The following is a 14,725-nucleotide window of genomic DNA, read 5'->3' on the forward strand; positions in this document are numbered from 1 at the left end:
ATAACTAGATACATAGGTTATAATGGAAAATAACCAATTTTTTTTGCATATGTGAAAATTACACAGCTTTGAGTATAAAAGGCAACTGTAAAAAAGAAACCTATCTAAGCAGAGTACACTTCCCACTCGGAAACACCTTTGAATGTCACCACTGGTTTTGGGGCTGGCTCAGTGGTTAAGAGCACTGACTGCTCTTCCAGAGGTCCCTGAGTTCAAATCCCAGCAATCACATGGTGGCTCACAACCATGTGTATTGAGATCTGATGCCCTCTTCTGGTGTGTCTGAAGACAGCTACAATGTATTCATATATAATAAATCTGAATGTCACCACAGCAGAAGGTCCCCTGGATCCTCTTCCTGCACCACCACCCCCCCTTTACTTTTCTCATGGCCTCTTGCAAAACTAGGCTCCCACTTGGCTATTAGCATGGTGAGTCCTTCCTTAAGGAAGCTTTTAAGTGCTCGCTAAATGAAAAGTTGGTAACCAATTAGATACTTTTCCCCTAGCCAGTCATAAAAGCAGCTAGGCTATGTGTCTGTCACCCAAGAGGTGGAGTTTGGCAGCCATGGTAGCACCGCCCCAGTGAGACAGTAAACCTTCCTGAGAACTGTACCAGTGCCATCCGCAGGAGCACCTGCACTGCCTGTGTCCCACGGAAGACTGTCAGCGTCACTTACAGATGCAAAGCTGTCCTCGTCCTCGGGTTGGTGGAAGCATGAGGCTCCTGGAGGAGAGCCATTGCTACATAAACTCAGCTTTTTATTTTATTTTATTTTAAATAAGAAAAGGGGTATTTCTGGAATTTATCCTCTGACGGGGACTAAGACAATGATAAGAAGCAAACCATGAAGTTACTTAGAGGCCACTGGATCTTTAAGGCCATTCCCCGCGTCCTTCCACTCACTCTGACAGCTCATAAAAGAGGCTTTAGCGGCCTGCAATCTTGGCAGATGCGCTTAGTGCTTTATCGCGGTGTGGGAAGATTCCACTAGAAAGTGTGCTCAAGGCTCAGGCGGGCGAAAGCTGTTCGCCTTTAAAATGCGAGAAATTCTATCTGTGGGTATGCCATACGTGTGGTGATTGTTAAACCAGCATCAGGCTTCGAGAGCACTGCAGGCTGCGGAGTACCCACCGAGTGTTACGTGTTCGCTGAGTTCTGGTACACGAGGAATTGATTTATTTAATCCGCCGTTCGCTCTTGTTTTCCAGAAATTGTGCATCTTTGACAGTTTTGGAACCCTGATCTTCGCTGTATTTATGGGAGTGTGGGGTGAGTTACTCTCAGTTTTCTCTCAGTTTTGATGGTGTCGGTGCAATTTTGTGTAAGCTACTTTAATCCATCTACTTTTAGGACCCTGTCCTAGCTGAGCCCCCACTCCTCCAGAGCTGTACTTGTCATTATCATCCATCCATCCTTTCTTTCTCTTTCTGTTTCTTCCTTTCTTTCTTTTTTCTTTCTCTTTTCTTTCTTTCTTTCTTTCTTTCTTTCTTTCTTCTTCCTTCCTTCTTTTCTTTTTCCTTCCTTCCTTCCTTCCTTCTTTTCTTTTTCCTTCCTTCCTTCCTTCCTTCTTTTCTTTCTCCTTCCTTCCTTCCTTCCTTCCTTCTTTTCTTTCTCCTTCCTTCCTTCTTCCCTTCCTTCCTTCCCTCCCTCCTTCCCTCCCTCTCTCAGTTCCCTGAGTCACGTGGCCTGATCTCTGTGCTGAGTCATCGTTTTCTCTTTGAAGAAATGATCTAGCAGCAAGAAGCCTGGCTTGGTCTGTGGGATTCCAAATGGTCTCACCCTCAAGGGGGTCTAGCCTAGGATTCTTTATGGGGCTTCAGAGATACAAAAGGAAGCAAGGGACCACGAACCTCAATGTGTCTGGCATTAAAATTATTGTTGACATTTATTCTCTGAGAATTTCATACGACTAACACGGTCGTATTCACCCCCTGCTTCCGCTCTCAGGTTTCACCCAGATCCTCCTCAGTACATCTTCCTCTCGCCTTCACAGTCTCCTCTCCTCTTCTGAAATCACTCACTAAACCCAGTTGGTGCCGCCTGGGTGTGCATGGGTGCTTGGCCAGCTACTGGGGCCTAGGCAACTTACCTCTGGCCACACCTCTAAAGGAGAATGATTCTCCTTCCCCAAGCAGCTACCGAATGGCAGCAGCTCCTTGGTTAGAGGTGGGGTTTTGTGAGCTCACCCCTGGTGTGTGTTGTAATTTAGGCTGGCTTACTTTGGGCAGGTCTTGTGCAGGTAACCCCGGCTGCTGTGAGTATAGCAGCCATGCCTTGTTCAGAAAACAATACTTCATGGCACTGTTCCCTGTCCTCTGGCCACTAAATTCCTACTCCTCCCCCTTCCCCCTTCACTCTCTCCCCTCCCCTCCCCCCTCCTCTTGTGGAATGTTTACCTGAACCTAGGCAAGGGCTTCATAAGAGATTTAGGGCAGAATATTCATGGTTACCTATTCTCAGTAACCATTGAGAGCGTCCTAGAACTATTACATTAAAAACTTAGATGACAGCTTAACTGTATAACCATTTAGCAAAGTCACAACGGTAGGACCCACCCTAGGTAGGGCCTATGACCTCCTCAGCCATGGGCTCTTGGCTCGGTTTTTAGTAGTACCAGGCCTGTCTTCTATACCAGGCCTGTCTTCCGTCCAGTGAAGCAGACCCCGAATCCAATCAGAAAACAATTGGCTACCCTATAAAAGTCATGCCATGACCGTGCCCTGGGTACCCACCTGCTAGGCAGAGTGTGCCCACAAGTGCAATGGCAACATTGGGCCTATGGCTGCACCGTTTGCTAATGTCCTGGCAGCTGTGGCAAGTCAGGCATCAGAGTCTGAGTCATGAGGGGGTGGAGTGGAGGAGGCGACCCATGGGTGTGAGTTGTTGGAAGCTCTCACCGTTTCGGTATCCATTGTCCCAAGTGCTCAGGACCAGAGGTGTTTCAGAACTCACGGTCATCTTCTCCCCTTTGTCCTCCTCTTTCCCCTGCTTCTCCCCTTCCCCCTTGAGGAGACAATCACGGGAACATCTATAATCCTCAAATACAAAATCTATATCATTCCAAAATCCCAGTAAGTCACTGCTCAGCGTGTTTCTGCATGTTTGTAGATCAGGAGGGCCAATAATCACTACGGTTGGGATTCAGTCTGGGGCAGGGGCGATGGGGAGGAGCAGAGAACGTCCTTGAGTCTGCTGCTTTTTATACTTCCGTAGGATCGGAAAGTTTTAAGTATATTTCACTGTGATAATAATAGCCAGCGCTCCGTAGTAAACAGATGGAAAGATGCGGTTGTAATATGTAAGTTCTGCATAGAAACTAGATGCTGTTCATCCTTTTTTCTGGGTAGCATTCGTGATGTGGTGGGGAAAGCATTTTATTTAAAAGCAGACGTCTGAGTGTTTGATTGAGGTAAATATTCTTAATGTAGAGGGAAAATTCCCACCTTCAAGGATACCTGCACTTCATTTCCAGCTGTGTTATGTACGTTGAGATCAGCAGTGTTGGGCCACAGGAAAGGGTAGGGAGTAAGACTGCACCTCTCAACCTGAAAGGCAAGTCATTAGTGTGTGCACACACAGAAGTGGGGGTTGGCGGTCCTTATGGGGCAGGTGGTGGCTGTACCTGTGAAGGGCCACCGGATGGTATGTTGTACCCTTAAGGAATACCCATGCACTGAGTGGTATAGGGAGACTATCTTATGTCTGCATGGATGTGGTACCTGTCAATAATAGACAGGAAATAGAAGGTGGGACATGGGGGGGGGGCAGAAGATCAGCATGGGAAGATGTGAGGAGACAAAGGCAGGTTACCTGAGCACAGGTAACCAGCCACGTGGCAGAATGCAGGCTAAATTAATTAGGTTATCTAGTTATCTAGTCAGAGTAGAGGCTAGCTATATGGCCAAGGTATTTATAAATACATTTTAAGTCTGAGTCTATTTCTGGGATCATGGGACTGGGAGGAAGAACCGGATCTAACTTCTACAGGGTCGTACTGGCCCGTGGCTTTAAACCCAGCACTCAGGAGGCAAAGACAGGTGGATCTCTGAGTTTTCCAAGTTCGAGGCCAGCCTGGTCTACAAAGTGAGTTCCAAGACAGCCAGGGCTACACAGAGAAACCCTGTCTCAAAATTTAAAAATAAATAGATAGATAGATAGATAGATAGATAGATAGATAGATAGATAGATAGCAAGTCAACCTCTGAGAGGAAGGGGAGGGAGGGAGGATGGAAGGGAGAGAGAGAGAAAGAGAGAGAGAGAGAGAGAGAGAGAGAGAGAGAGAGATCCCCGTGAACCCTGTTTGGGGACAGTGAAATCTAAGGTGGCTGAATTAAGAGGCCTTGTCATTCATACACTTAGTCTGTTTTATTGGAAACCACACACTGGGAGATACTTGGCACAGAAGCATAGAGCAGGCAGGGGGTGCAGCTCAGTGGGGCGCTTGACTAGCATGAGTGAGGCTTTGGGTCGGATTTGTGTATTAGGATCCTCTGTGTTGTCCTCCACTGTTGTAAATGCATCTTCCTCCAGCAGTAGTAGCTAAGGAACTATGTGTGTAGGTCAGCACTAGTAATGTTGCGTGAGCCACAGTTTGTGATCTCTACAACTCTAACAGAAGGCATTTGAAGGAAAGGAAAAAATATTACTTTTGATGTAGGAGGGACAAAGCTCAGATGTCCTAAGTTTCCTTCCTCTGGTTGTTAACTGCACCCTGGTCATGCATCGGGCTGCCTGCCGATCCTGTCTGGCTTTAGGATGCAGACAGCGTCTCTGAATTGCTTGTGGTATCGTATGTACATCTTTAAGGACGTGTGTCAGATGAACTAAGTGCCTTATGCCAGTTTCCTCGTTACTTCTGCCTTCTGAGGACGACTGCTGTGAACCTCATTACAGAAAGTCTGAAATTGCAGAGTCAGACGGCGGGAGGCTCTGAAGTCATTGCTAAAACTGCTGCCAATCCTGTGGCATCTCCTCCTGCACCGTGTATCTGGCACTGACTAATTCTCAGCTCTCTAGAAATGGTAAACATTAAGGGTGGAAACCTTTTAAGTCATTTCTAGTACCCCAGGTGCAAGAGAGTCTGGGTTAGAAAGGTGGAGGGGGAGGGGAGAAAGCTATTTTACCTTATAAGTTATGGCATCTAAAGAGCTTTAACTCATTACAGGGACTGAAGGCACCCACCTATCAGAATTTATGTCTTGCCTTTCTATGTTACAGAATATAACACTATTTTTTCTGTAACATTGTGTTTTTTGTAAAAATTCTAACAATTTTTTTTTTGGTGTCCGGGCATCTTTATCCAATACATATTCTCTTTAGATACAATGTTATCATAATTAAGATCCACGTAGTACCCCCTCATCTCTTATTACGTTGGTGGGTGGGTACTGGCAGAGTTGCAACTGCATCTAGTTGACTAGAGCACTGGTCCTCAACCTTCCTAATGCTGAAACCCTGTAACACAGTTCCTCATGTTGTGGTGGCCCTTAACTATAAAACTAACTGCTATTTTATAACTGTCATTTTGCTACCGTTAAGAATCATAATGTGGATATCTGATATGCAACCCCCGTGAAAGTGTCATTCCACCCCCCCCCCATGCCACCCCCAGAAGAGGTTGCAACTGACAGGTTGAGAACCACTGACCTAGAGCCTCCTGGTGTGTGGTTTGCCTGGGTACTGAAATCAGTGCTAGCCAGTGGAGTCCAGTTCATTGTATTGCAGAGCAAAAGATACAGAGTAGCAATTCCTCCCATTTGGGACACAGGGCGCATGAGTAACACTGACAGCTCCCAGGAGTACACCAAAGCCCTGGCTAACGCACCCGGTAGAGTTCTTGGCTGTGAATAAAAGTGAAGAGTTCCCCTCCATTCTTGTAACCCCCTAGGGCTTGCCTTCAAGGTTGAAATCTCACAACTCTATTTTCTACCTGGCCACACGCTCACTTCAAATCCAGTCACTTCCAAGGGTGAACTGCCGAACCCTTCATGTCAAGGAGTAGGGTGGGTAGCTGCTAATTCCTCCTTAGGCATTGGTTAGAATTGTTCATGTTGCTTTTTGAGAGAAAAGTTATTTTTCTGGATCCTCTTCTACTGGCGGAGTTGTTTCATGGGCTCTGTGTGCGTGTCATGATTTTAAAAGTGAGAAAAGTGGCAGGTGGCCCATGGCCACACAGACAGAAAGTGACAAGCACAAAATAAGAGCTCTGCAGGACGCTTGGCTTTCCTCAGACTTCAATCAGTGACAGACACAGTGTAGGCCACGCTTGGCGCCCACATCTTTAATCCCAACGCTTTGGAGGCAGAGGCAAGTGGATTTCTGTGAGGTTCAGGCCCATCTCGTCTACATAGAGATTTCGAGGACAGCCAGGGCTACATAGAGAAACCCTGTCTCAAAAAACAAAACAACCATAATAAAAATGAACATTAAGAAGTTTGCAGCAAGGTTTTTAGAAAGAGGCATAAATGTTTGATTTTGTTGACTTAACTGTATTTTGATGTGTTGATGTTTTGTTTAGAGTTCAGAAAAGTGAAAATGGGCAAAGAAATAACTCCTCTTAGCATCTATGGCACTTTGTCCAAAATAGAATATATTCTAGGACACAAAGCAGGTCTCCCCAAATCTATGAAGATTGGAACAACCATAGAAAAGATGTGGGCTGGAGTAATGGCTCGGCAGTTAAGTTACCGTTCTCCGGAGGATCTATACAGAGTTCCCGTCACTAGTTTTAGGCCATCACAGCTACTTGTAACTCCAGTTCCAGAGGATCCAACACCTCTGGCCTCCACAGTCACCTGCACGCTCAGTTTTAAAAATAATGAAAATAAATTAAAAACCTGAAAAGGTAGACTCTTGAAAATCAAACAACATACTTTTGATTGATGAATGACTTGGGTCATTGAGGAAATCCAGAAACAACTCAGAAAAGTTCCTAGATTCCAATGAAAATTAAAACACAATCTACCAAAACATCTTCAGTACAATGAAAACGGTTGTCAGGACATTTATAGTTACAGTATATATATTACAATATAAGGGAGGCTACAAATAAGTAATTTAAGGTAACCTTGAGGCTTTGGGAAAACAAGAAGCCCCAAATCAGTGGCAGAAATAAATTAATTAAATGAGAATGGAAATTAATAGATTGGGGAGCAAAACAAACAAACAAAACACACCTCAGTGAAACAAAGCATCCACCCAGGTTGACTGATGACTGATGTAACAGAGAGTAGGGTGGTGATAGCTGGGAGCTCAAAGATGATTGGTTCCTCAAGCTGAGATTGGAGGGCACCCAGTTTCTGGATCATTTCCATGAATGTATTCAATGAGTGCATTTGTTAAGCTACAGTTGTGTATCTGTGAACAAGACATTCTTGCCCCCATGACGGCGACATTGTAGGCATGGCGGACCATAAGCCCAGAAGCAAATGTAGATCAAGCTTGCGTGCAGGCTGCATGGGTTAAAGAGAAAGGGGGCCGACAGGGAAATGAAGCGCTGTTTGTGGGAGAGCAAACTTTACTAGAATGACCTCAGCGTCTGACGTGGTGTATGCTTGGCAGAGTACTTGGGTAAGTTAAAGTAGGCCTTCTGTTTGATGGGCTGTGTGGATGTTTACTGAGGGGCTTTAATTCCATAGTCAAGGCAGGGATCTCAGGAAGTGTCTGCCATTTGAGGCTCCCATAGCTCCTGTGGGTTGTCACAGTTTGCTCCACACAACAGCCTAGTGTCCTGAAGGTGTTTATCCAGTGACAAGCGGTTACCTCACTTCCCCTTAGGCAAGTTCAAAGACGCTAAGGTCTGAATGTTTTTTCTCAGTGGAACCTGCATTCTTCCCTCCATGAGTGAACTGATTCTAACCCGCAGGCCATTTCTACCACTAACTAACTTGGTGAGGTAGTCAAAGTAAGCGGGACTGGGAACTGGGTGCTTGAGCCTTTCCCTAGTCTTCACCCTTGGAAAGTGTTGAGTTTACACTACCTCTCCCATGTCCTAGCCTTTCCTCCAAGCTTCAGGCTTCCCACTCTGCCATGCAGGACCAGCAGCATCCCCCATCCCAGACCTGTTAAGCCAGAAAGACTCTTAGGGCTGGTGCCTGTGCTCAGGACTGTTTTAAAGCTCCCCCTCCTTATTACCTCCTACGTGCATCTCAGGAGAGAACTGCCACTGTAGACACCTCGTTTAGCCATCCCTCCGCTCCCAGTCAGCACTGAGGATTCCTGACTTGGCTGTGTCTTCCCAGACCTCTAGACTAGACACCCGCCCACGGGCGCCTATTGTCACTGACCTTCTTAGTTACTTTTCTATTGCTGACAAATCGCCACGAGCGAGGCAACTTATAAAAGTGTTTAACTGCGCTCACTGTTTCAGAGGGCAAAAGTCGATCAATCGTGGTGTGAGGCATCTTGACAGCAAGCAGTAGGACATGTTGGCTGGAGGAGAGCTGTGAGTTCATATCCTGATACAAAAGTAGGAAGCGCAGAGAGAGAGAGACAGAGATAGAGAGAGACACACACACACACAGAGAGAGAGAGAGAGAGAGAGAGAGAGAGAGAGAGAGAGAGAGGCAGAGCTAACTAGGAATGCCATTGGTTTTTGAAACACCAAAACTTGCTCTAGTGACACACCTCCTCTAATAAGGCCACACCTCCTAATCCTTCCCAAACAGTTCCACCAAGTAGGAACCAAGTGTTCAAATATATGAGCCTGGGGGGGGGGGGGGTCGTTCTCATTCAACGCACACACAGACCCAGCGTCTTCCCTCCAATGTTCTCCTATACTACACCAGAATCAAATACTCCACTCAAACCAGAAACGGGGCCTGTGTGCTTGACATCTTCCGGCCCCTTCATTACACCTTGCCTCTGTCCTGTCTCAATATCTTTCACACATGCATCTGTATCTGGTGTTTACACAAGACCACCTCCAGTGCCCCACCCACCTTTGTTAAACTCCTAGTTCCTTTCAAGGTCTATAGGTCTTTGTAAGGCACTCTCCTTCAGGTCTGTCACTTGGCTGCCCCATCTTCCTCACCTTAGCCCTGCAGTCAGAACCTGGCTGGAAAGCACCTGGTGCCCTGGGCTCCTGGACATAGATAGGCAGCTCCACGAGGAAGATCAACTTTTCACTTGCCACATTCCTCCCTGACCCGATCATGTCAGTCATCCCAAGACCTCACATGGCTCCCTTCTCTGGAAGTCTGTCGCCGTGTCCTCAACCTTCCTGATGCACAGTTCCTCATACCGTAAAATTATCTTGTTGCTACTTTGTAATTTTGCTACTGTTATGAGTTGTAATGTAAATATTTTATATGTGACATTCAGGATATCCGATATGCGACCCCTGTGGAGGTTGCGACCCCTGGGTTGAGAACCATTCGTCTGTTGGCTGTCTCTAACACAGTCAGCTCTTGCTCTCTCTGCTGGGGCCTCCCGTCCCCATGCATCTCAGACTCCCTTCTCCTCTTTCCTGCTCTCAGCATGTAGTGGACACTTGAATAGTAATTGTGAACGGAACCGTGGAAATGTCAGAATTTTTATGTAAGAACGGTTTGTGACTGCTCTAATTAAAAGAGCCTAGGAAGCTGACCTGGAAGCCGTATCATCAATTAACGATTGGCATTTTTTGGCTTTTTTTGAGTTACATATTATGAAAAATAAAGATGCCTAATTGTCTTGTATTTGTACAAAATTGAGGACGAGATTGGTTTTCCGTGTAAAAATATTGTTTTAGCTTATTTAGAGGGTACCAGAGTGTTCTTCCTATCCTAGTCCCAGAGGGAGGGAGGAAGAGGATGTAAGGAAAGGCTGAACCGTGGACTGCTCTTGATTAGAGAATTACTTGTGCGTTCATTTGGCGAAGCGTGGGTTGAAAGCTTTGTGTCTGATACACACTGGCCTTCTGACCATCCCTGTTGCCCGCCTCAGAACATCATGTTTCATCGTGTTTGTAAATTACCAACATTTCCATTTAGCCAAGAAAGCACTTCCTGCCTTTGAAATGCTAGCATCACCTATAAATAGATTGCACTCACCACAAAGAGGAGTGATAATTCCCAGCATGGAGTCTGACGCCAATCTTAAAGAGCCACACTGTCCTCCTCTCTCCTGTCAGTTACATTGTTTTTGGAGTTCTGGAAGCGGCGCCAAGCAGAGCTTGAGTATGAATGGGACACTGTTGAGCTACAGCAAGAGGAACAGCCCCGGCCAGAGTATGAGGCCCAGTGCAATCACGTGGTAATAAACGAGATCACTCAGGTATGTGTCTGTTCTGCTACAGTGCAGTGCTCTCCCCGCAGGTTCTCACCATAGTAGTGCAGTGCAGTGCTCTCTCTGAAGTGGTTCACAACACTATTCACCAGGCCATCATGGGGCTTGAACAGTGCAGGTGCCTGAGCCCACTGTGGCTCCACTGAGTACCCAGATGTGTCTGGACACTGCTTAGGACAGTGTATGCAGGAGACCACTGTGGTCCCTCTTGCAATAACAGTAAAGTGTGTGTATTTCAGACAGTGAGGATGGCATGGCTGTCTAAGGACGCTATGTCGGCATGTACAGATGTCAGAGTTGTCACAGGCAGCTTCCTTGCAGTCAGTTTTCACCTTGTACTAGCTTAGCTGTCCCTCTGTCCTGTGCTCAGTCTCACTCATTGGCCCACCTTCCGGTTGGGCTGTACACACACACACACACACACACACACACACACACACACACACACACAATACTGTGACTCCTATTCTAAAGTTGGAAGGTGTCGAAGGACAGGAACGCATATCGTCCTACTGTGTGCCAGCATGGTGTGAAGCATCTGTCGCTGGAAGAGTCTGTCTATTGTAACTACTGTTGCCAAAAATAGGAAGTCTCCCTCTACATCCTCGAACCCCTAGTAGGTGATTTCTGGGTGTTTGCAGTATTTCTGTCAACACGGGACTTCTGAGCTGCTCTTAGTCCTCGGTGTGGGAATCCACCCCCACAGAAGGTTTTCAATAGGAGCTATTGCTCCTGGAAGGAAAATTCTTTGAACAAGTCTAAAATGTCCCCGACTATAGTTTTCTAAGTTAGCAGCCCCAGATTTTCAGAATGTGGGTGCTAGGGGCGGGTAGTTGAGCATCCTCGTCTTATAAGTAGCACAGGAGGTAACATTTGTCTCTTGGGGTTCAAGGAACCCCCATTCTGAATAATGATCACTGTTTGCTACAGAGGACGGGCAGTGCCTAGGAGTAGCTATTCCAGTATGAAAGCTGCAACTCACGCAATGATGAAATCTCCAGACAACCAGAGGGGAGATGGTCTGGCCATTTAAAATGGCCAACTGATGAATTAAACCCCCAGTGAAACGCTGTTCGCCAGAACTCCCGAATGAAATCTCACTGTTCTCTATTCCTTGTTTCTCCTTTGTTGCCTGTGCATCCTCCTGGGTGAGAGGGCAGAGTCCTGTGTTGCTGACATTGCAGGCTGTAGCTCAGGTCCTAACACAGCAGCTTGTGGGCTGACTGATCTGTGCCTCAGTTCCCTCGTCTACAAAATGGGAGTTTCAGTGTTGCTATACTGAGCATTGATGGGGGTTTGTGTCTAAAGGTCACTTAGGAGAGGACCTGGCACAGAGTGAGTGCCAGCTAAGATACACAGGGTGCTACGCGCTGGCTGTTCGTCCAGGGAAATCAGGAAGAGCCTTGTCTTCCTCTCTTGATAAACTAGAAGATGGAAACTCTCCAGAAATTCATCATTATACCACATTAATATGTAAAACTTGACCAAAACCCCACAGATCTGATAGCTGAGCGCATTTGCCAGATGAGTAAAGGGCCCGTGTTCAATGTATCATGCCAAAACTACACAACGCCAAAACACATCAACGCTGAGCATGGCCTGTGTGTCTGAGATTATTAACTAAGCAGTCATGCGTGAGAGCAGTAGACTGGCAAAGTAGGGTTGGTTTGTGTTTAAGTCTAAATCTCTTGACACATCCAGAGACACCAGCAGTTCTGTCAGTGTTACCCACTTGACCAGTCCTTTCTGTCCATCAGGAGGAGGAGCGTATCCCATTTACCACCTGTGGGAAGTGTATCCGGATCACCCTGTGTGCGAGCGCTGTCTTCTTCTGGGTAAGAAACCATCTCAAGCCTATGTTTGAGGAACTGTTTAAATTTTGTATTACATGACTTTTTTTTTTTTTTTTTTTTTTTTTTTTTTACTATCTCCTTTAAAATATTGAGGGAAGCACCAGCCACCTGTGGTGGTGCCTACTTGGTGTCCTATACAGAGGGGTGTGGTTGCTACATGATGTCATAGTGATGGCCCTGGAGCGCTCCCTGGCTGCCACATGAAGTATTTCCAGGCCAGGGTACCTTCTCCATTGTCCACTGTGGCTCTTCTATTCTTTCCACTCCATTCCTGTTAGCAGGTCAGGGTTTCCACCTTAGGACGGAGTCCCCATAACTGCAAGAGCTCAGTAGCAGGTGACAGCACGGGGATGCACCAACAAGAAAAACACAGTGGTCCCTATGGGAAAACATTCCAGGCTGCAAGGATGAAATCTGTGCTCACTGTGAGATTCTACTCTCTGCCTCTTGGGGGCGCCATGTCGAGGTGACTGGGCAGCCATATCAGCCTCTCCCACTAGAGCAGGTGATTGTGTTTCTCCATCTTTCCTAGAGAGCAGGTGACTCAGACAGATTTGTGTGTGTCAGCTTAATTTGGCTTTTAGAAACTGTTCATCAAGAACCAGCTCGGAAGTCCAGAGTGGCCGCACTGACCTGTCATGTCAGTCTCCAGAGAGCCAAGACAGGATAGTTAGTTCGAAGTCATCTTGGGCCACATAGCAAGATCTTGTCGTGAGAGGGATAGGTGTAACGGAGAGGCAAGAATATTCCCACAGACACTGTCACATTTTATAACACGCATGCACACACATGCACGTACGCACTTGAACGCCACAGCCTAAAATGGCCTACTTCAGGCTCAGCCACACAGTGGAGGGCTGCACATCCTCGCACAGGTCTGCTCATAAAATATCCATGAAACTCTTAAGGTTTACGATGAGTTCAGGGGAAAGATACAGATACAAAAGGTGGCTTTTAATATGCAAATAAGGCATCATTCTGAAATAATTTTGCTTTTATTTTCATAGTTATCTTGCCTGTTTTCTTGATTTTTACCTCTTATAATTAAAGGGTTCTTTTTGTTTTTTAAATTGGAGGTGATAAAGCCCATCTCCCTTTAGTGTCTATGATGGTAAGATAGGGGAAATTGGGTTTATCAGTTCCTGAAACCTCAGCTCCAGGTCTGGGGTATAATTTTGGTGAGGACTGGTGCCTACAACTTAAATCATCCCCAGTGGGTACCCAGGAGGCTGAGGGGTTAGGAGAGATTGACCCTACAGAGGAAAGGCTAGTGTCTCTCCTACAGGGAGAAGGGGTCTGTGTCGGTCCATGGTGGAGCTCACTACAGCTTGATCTGAATCATGTTAGAGTCAGAGAGAGGGAAACCTGAGGGGGGAGTGTGCCTTGCTCCAAGAAGGCAAGCAAACCCCACAACCAGTCATGGAGGCCTCGAAGGTTTGTAACAGCCTCGGAAGGTACCAGAATCTGTTACCCGAGCCAAGGGTGGGGCAGGCCAGGTGGGAAGCAGGGCTGCTGAGGTCCGTGTCTGACTCCCACGGCTTTCCCTCCTGTCGGCTTAATCCACAACAAATTTTTCAAAAATTTTTTTTGCTCTTTCAGCCTTCTAACCCTGCCTACTAATTAGAAAATCCACCAGCGAAAGAGTGTTGAGGTTGGCAGTGGCACTCCAAGGATGCTGTTGGGGTGGATAATTATAAGAGTAATTGTGGGGGGTGGGGGGGTGATTATTAGAGAGACTTAAATGGCCTGTTTGGAAAATGCAATGACTTCCTCCGTCAGCATAATACAGTTTTTCTCAGCCTTAGCTAATTTACACATGCACGCACACATGCGCGCGCGCACACACACACACACACACACACACACGCACGCAATCCTTTTCATTTCACAAGACTTAACTGTGAAAGAGGAAAGGAGATAATGAGCGAGAAGGCAGGGAGATACAATGCCTTCTCTATATACAGATCGCACAGCAAGTAAGAAAATGCCTTTTTAACACTCTGGTTGCCAGAGTCATCGCTGGTAACTACCCAGTGCTATTCCTAGGCCGAAAAGAAGTATTCTGCCCATTGCCTGGGGTCAACCTGTACAAGGTTCCGCAGCCAGCGGCAGAGTCGAGGTTCACATCCAAGGGTCTGTAGCTCCTCTTCCTGTGTGTGGCTCTGCACATGTGGACGTTGGGTGTGCCTCGTTCTGGAGTTCTTGTTCTCTGTAACTCCCCCCACCCCCACCCTGGTTCTCATCACGAGCAGTTGGAGTAGTTCTAAAGTATATCCAAGAGAGAAACCATAGGGGTAAACCGTTTAAAACGGCCTCTCCGACGGTGTCTAATTGGTGGTTCTCAACCTTCCCAATATTCTGATCCCTCAATACAGTTCCTTGTGTTGTGGTGACTCCCGACCATAAACTTATCTTATTGCTACTTCATAACTGTAGTCTCAGGACTGTCATGAACTATAATGTAAATATCTGATGTGCAGGATGTCAAATATGTGACCCCTGTGGTGGTCACGGCCCACAGTTTGAGAACTACTGGTCTGAATGCTGGGTATCAAGTAAGGAAAGGGTCTTTAACATGCACTTAACACTGGCCAGAGAAAGCA

The 14,725-nt window shown here is 46.6% G+C and overlaps 1 protein-coding gene across 6 annotated transcripts in view; it reads left to right on the forward strand.

Moving 5' to 3' along the window:
• The window catches only part of Ano6 (anoctamin 6), a 179,964-nt gene that overhangs the window by 137,992 nt on the left and 27,247 nt on the right, over window positions 1-14,725 (forward strand). For all 6 annotated transcript variants that reach the window (XM_008765735.4, NM_001401001.1, XM_039079320.2 and 3 more), the window contains 3 exons: window positions 1,212-1,272; window positions 10,115-10,257; window positions 12,027-12,104. In XM_008765735.4, coding sequence (XP_008763957.1) covers window positions 1,212-1,272; window positions 10,115-10,257; window positions 12,027-12,104 — 282 coding nt within the window. The remainder of the gene's footprint in view (window positions 1-1,211; window positions 1,273-10,114; window positions 10,258-12,026; window positions 12,105-14,725) is intronic.

This window comes from Rattus norvegicus, chromosome 7, assembly GCF_036323735.1.
Source record: "Rattus norvegicus strain BN/NHsdMcwi chromosome 7, GRCr8, whole genome shotgun sequence".
Taxonomy (NCBI): Eukaryota; Metazoa; Chordata; class Mammalia; order Rodentia; family Muridae; genus Rattus; species Rattus norvegicus.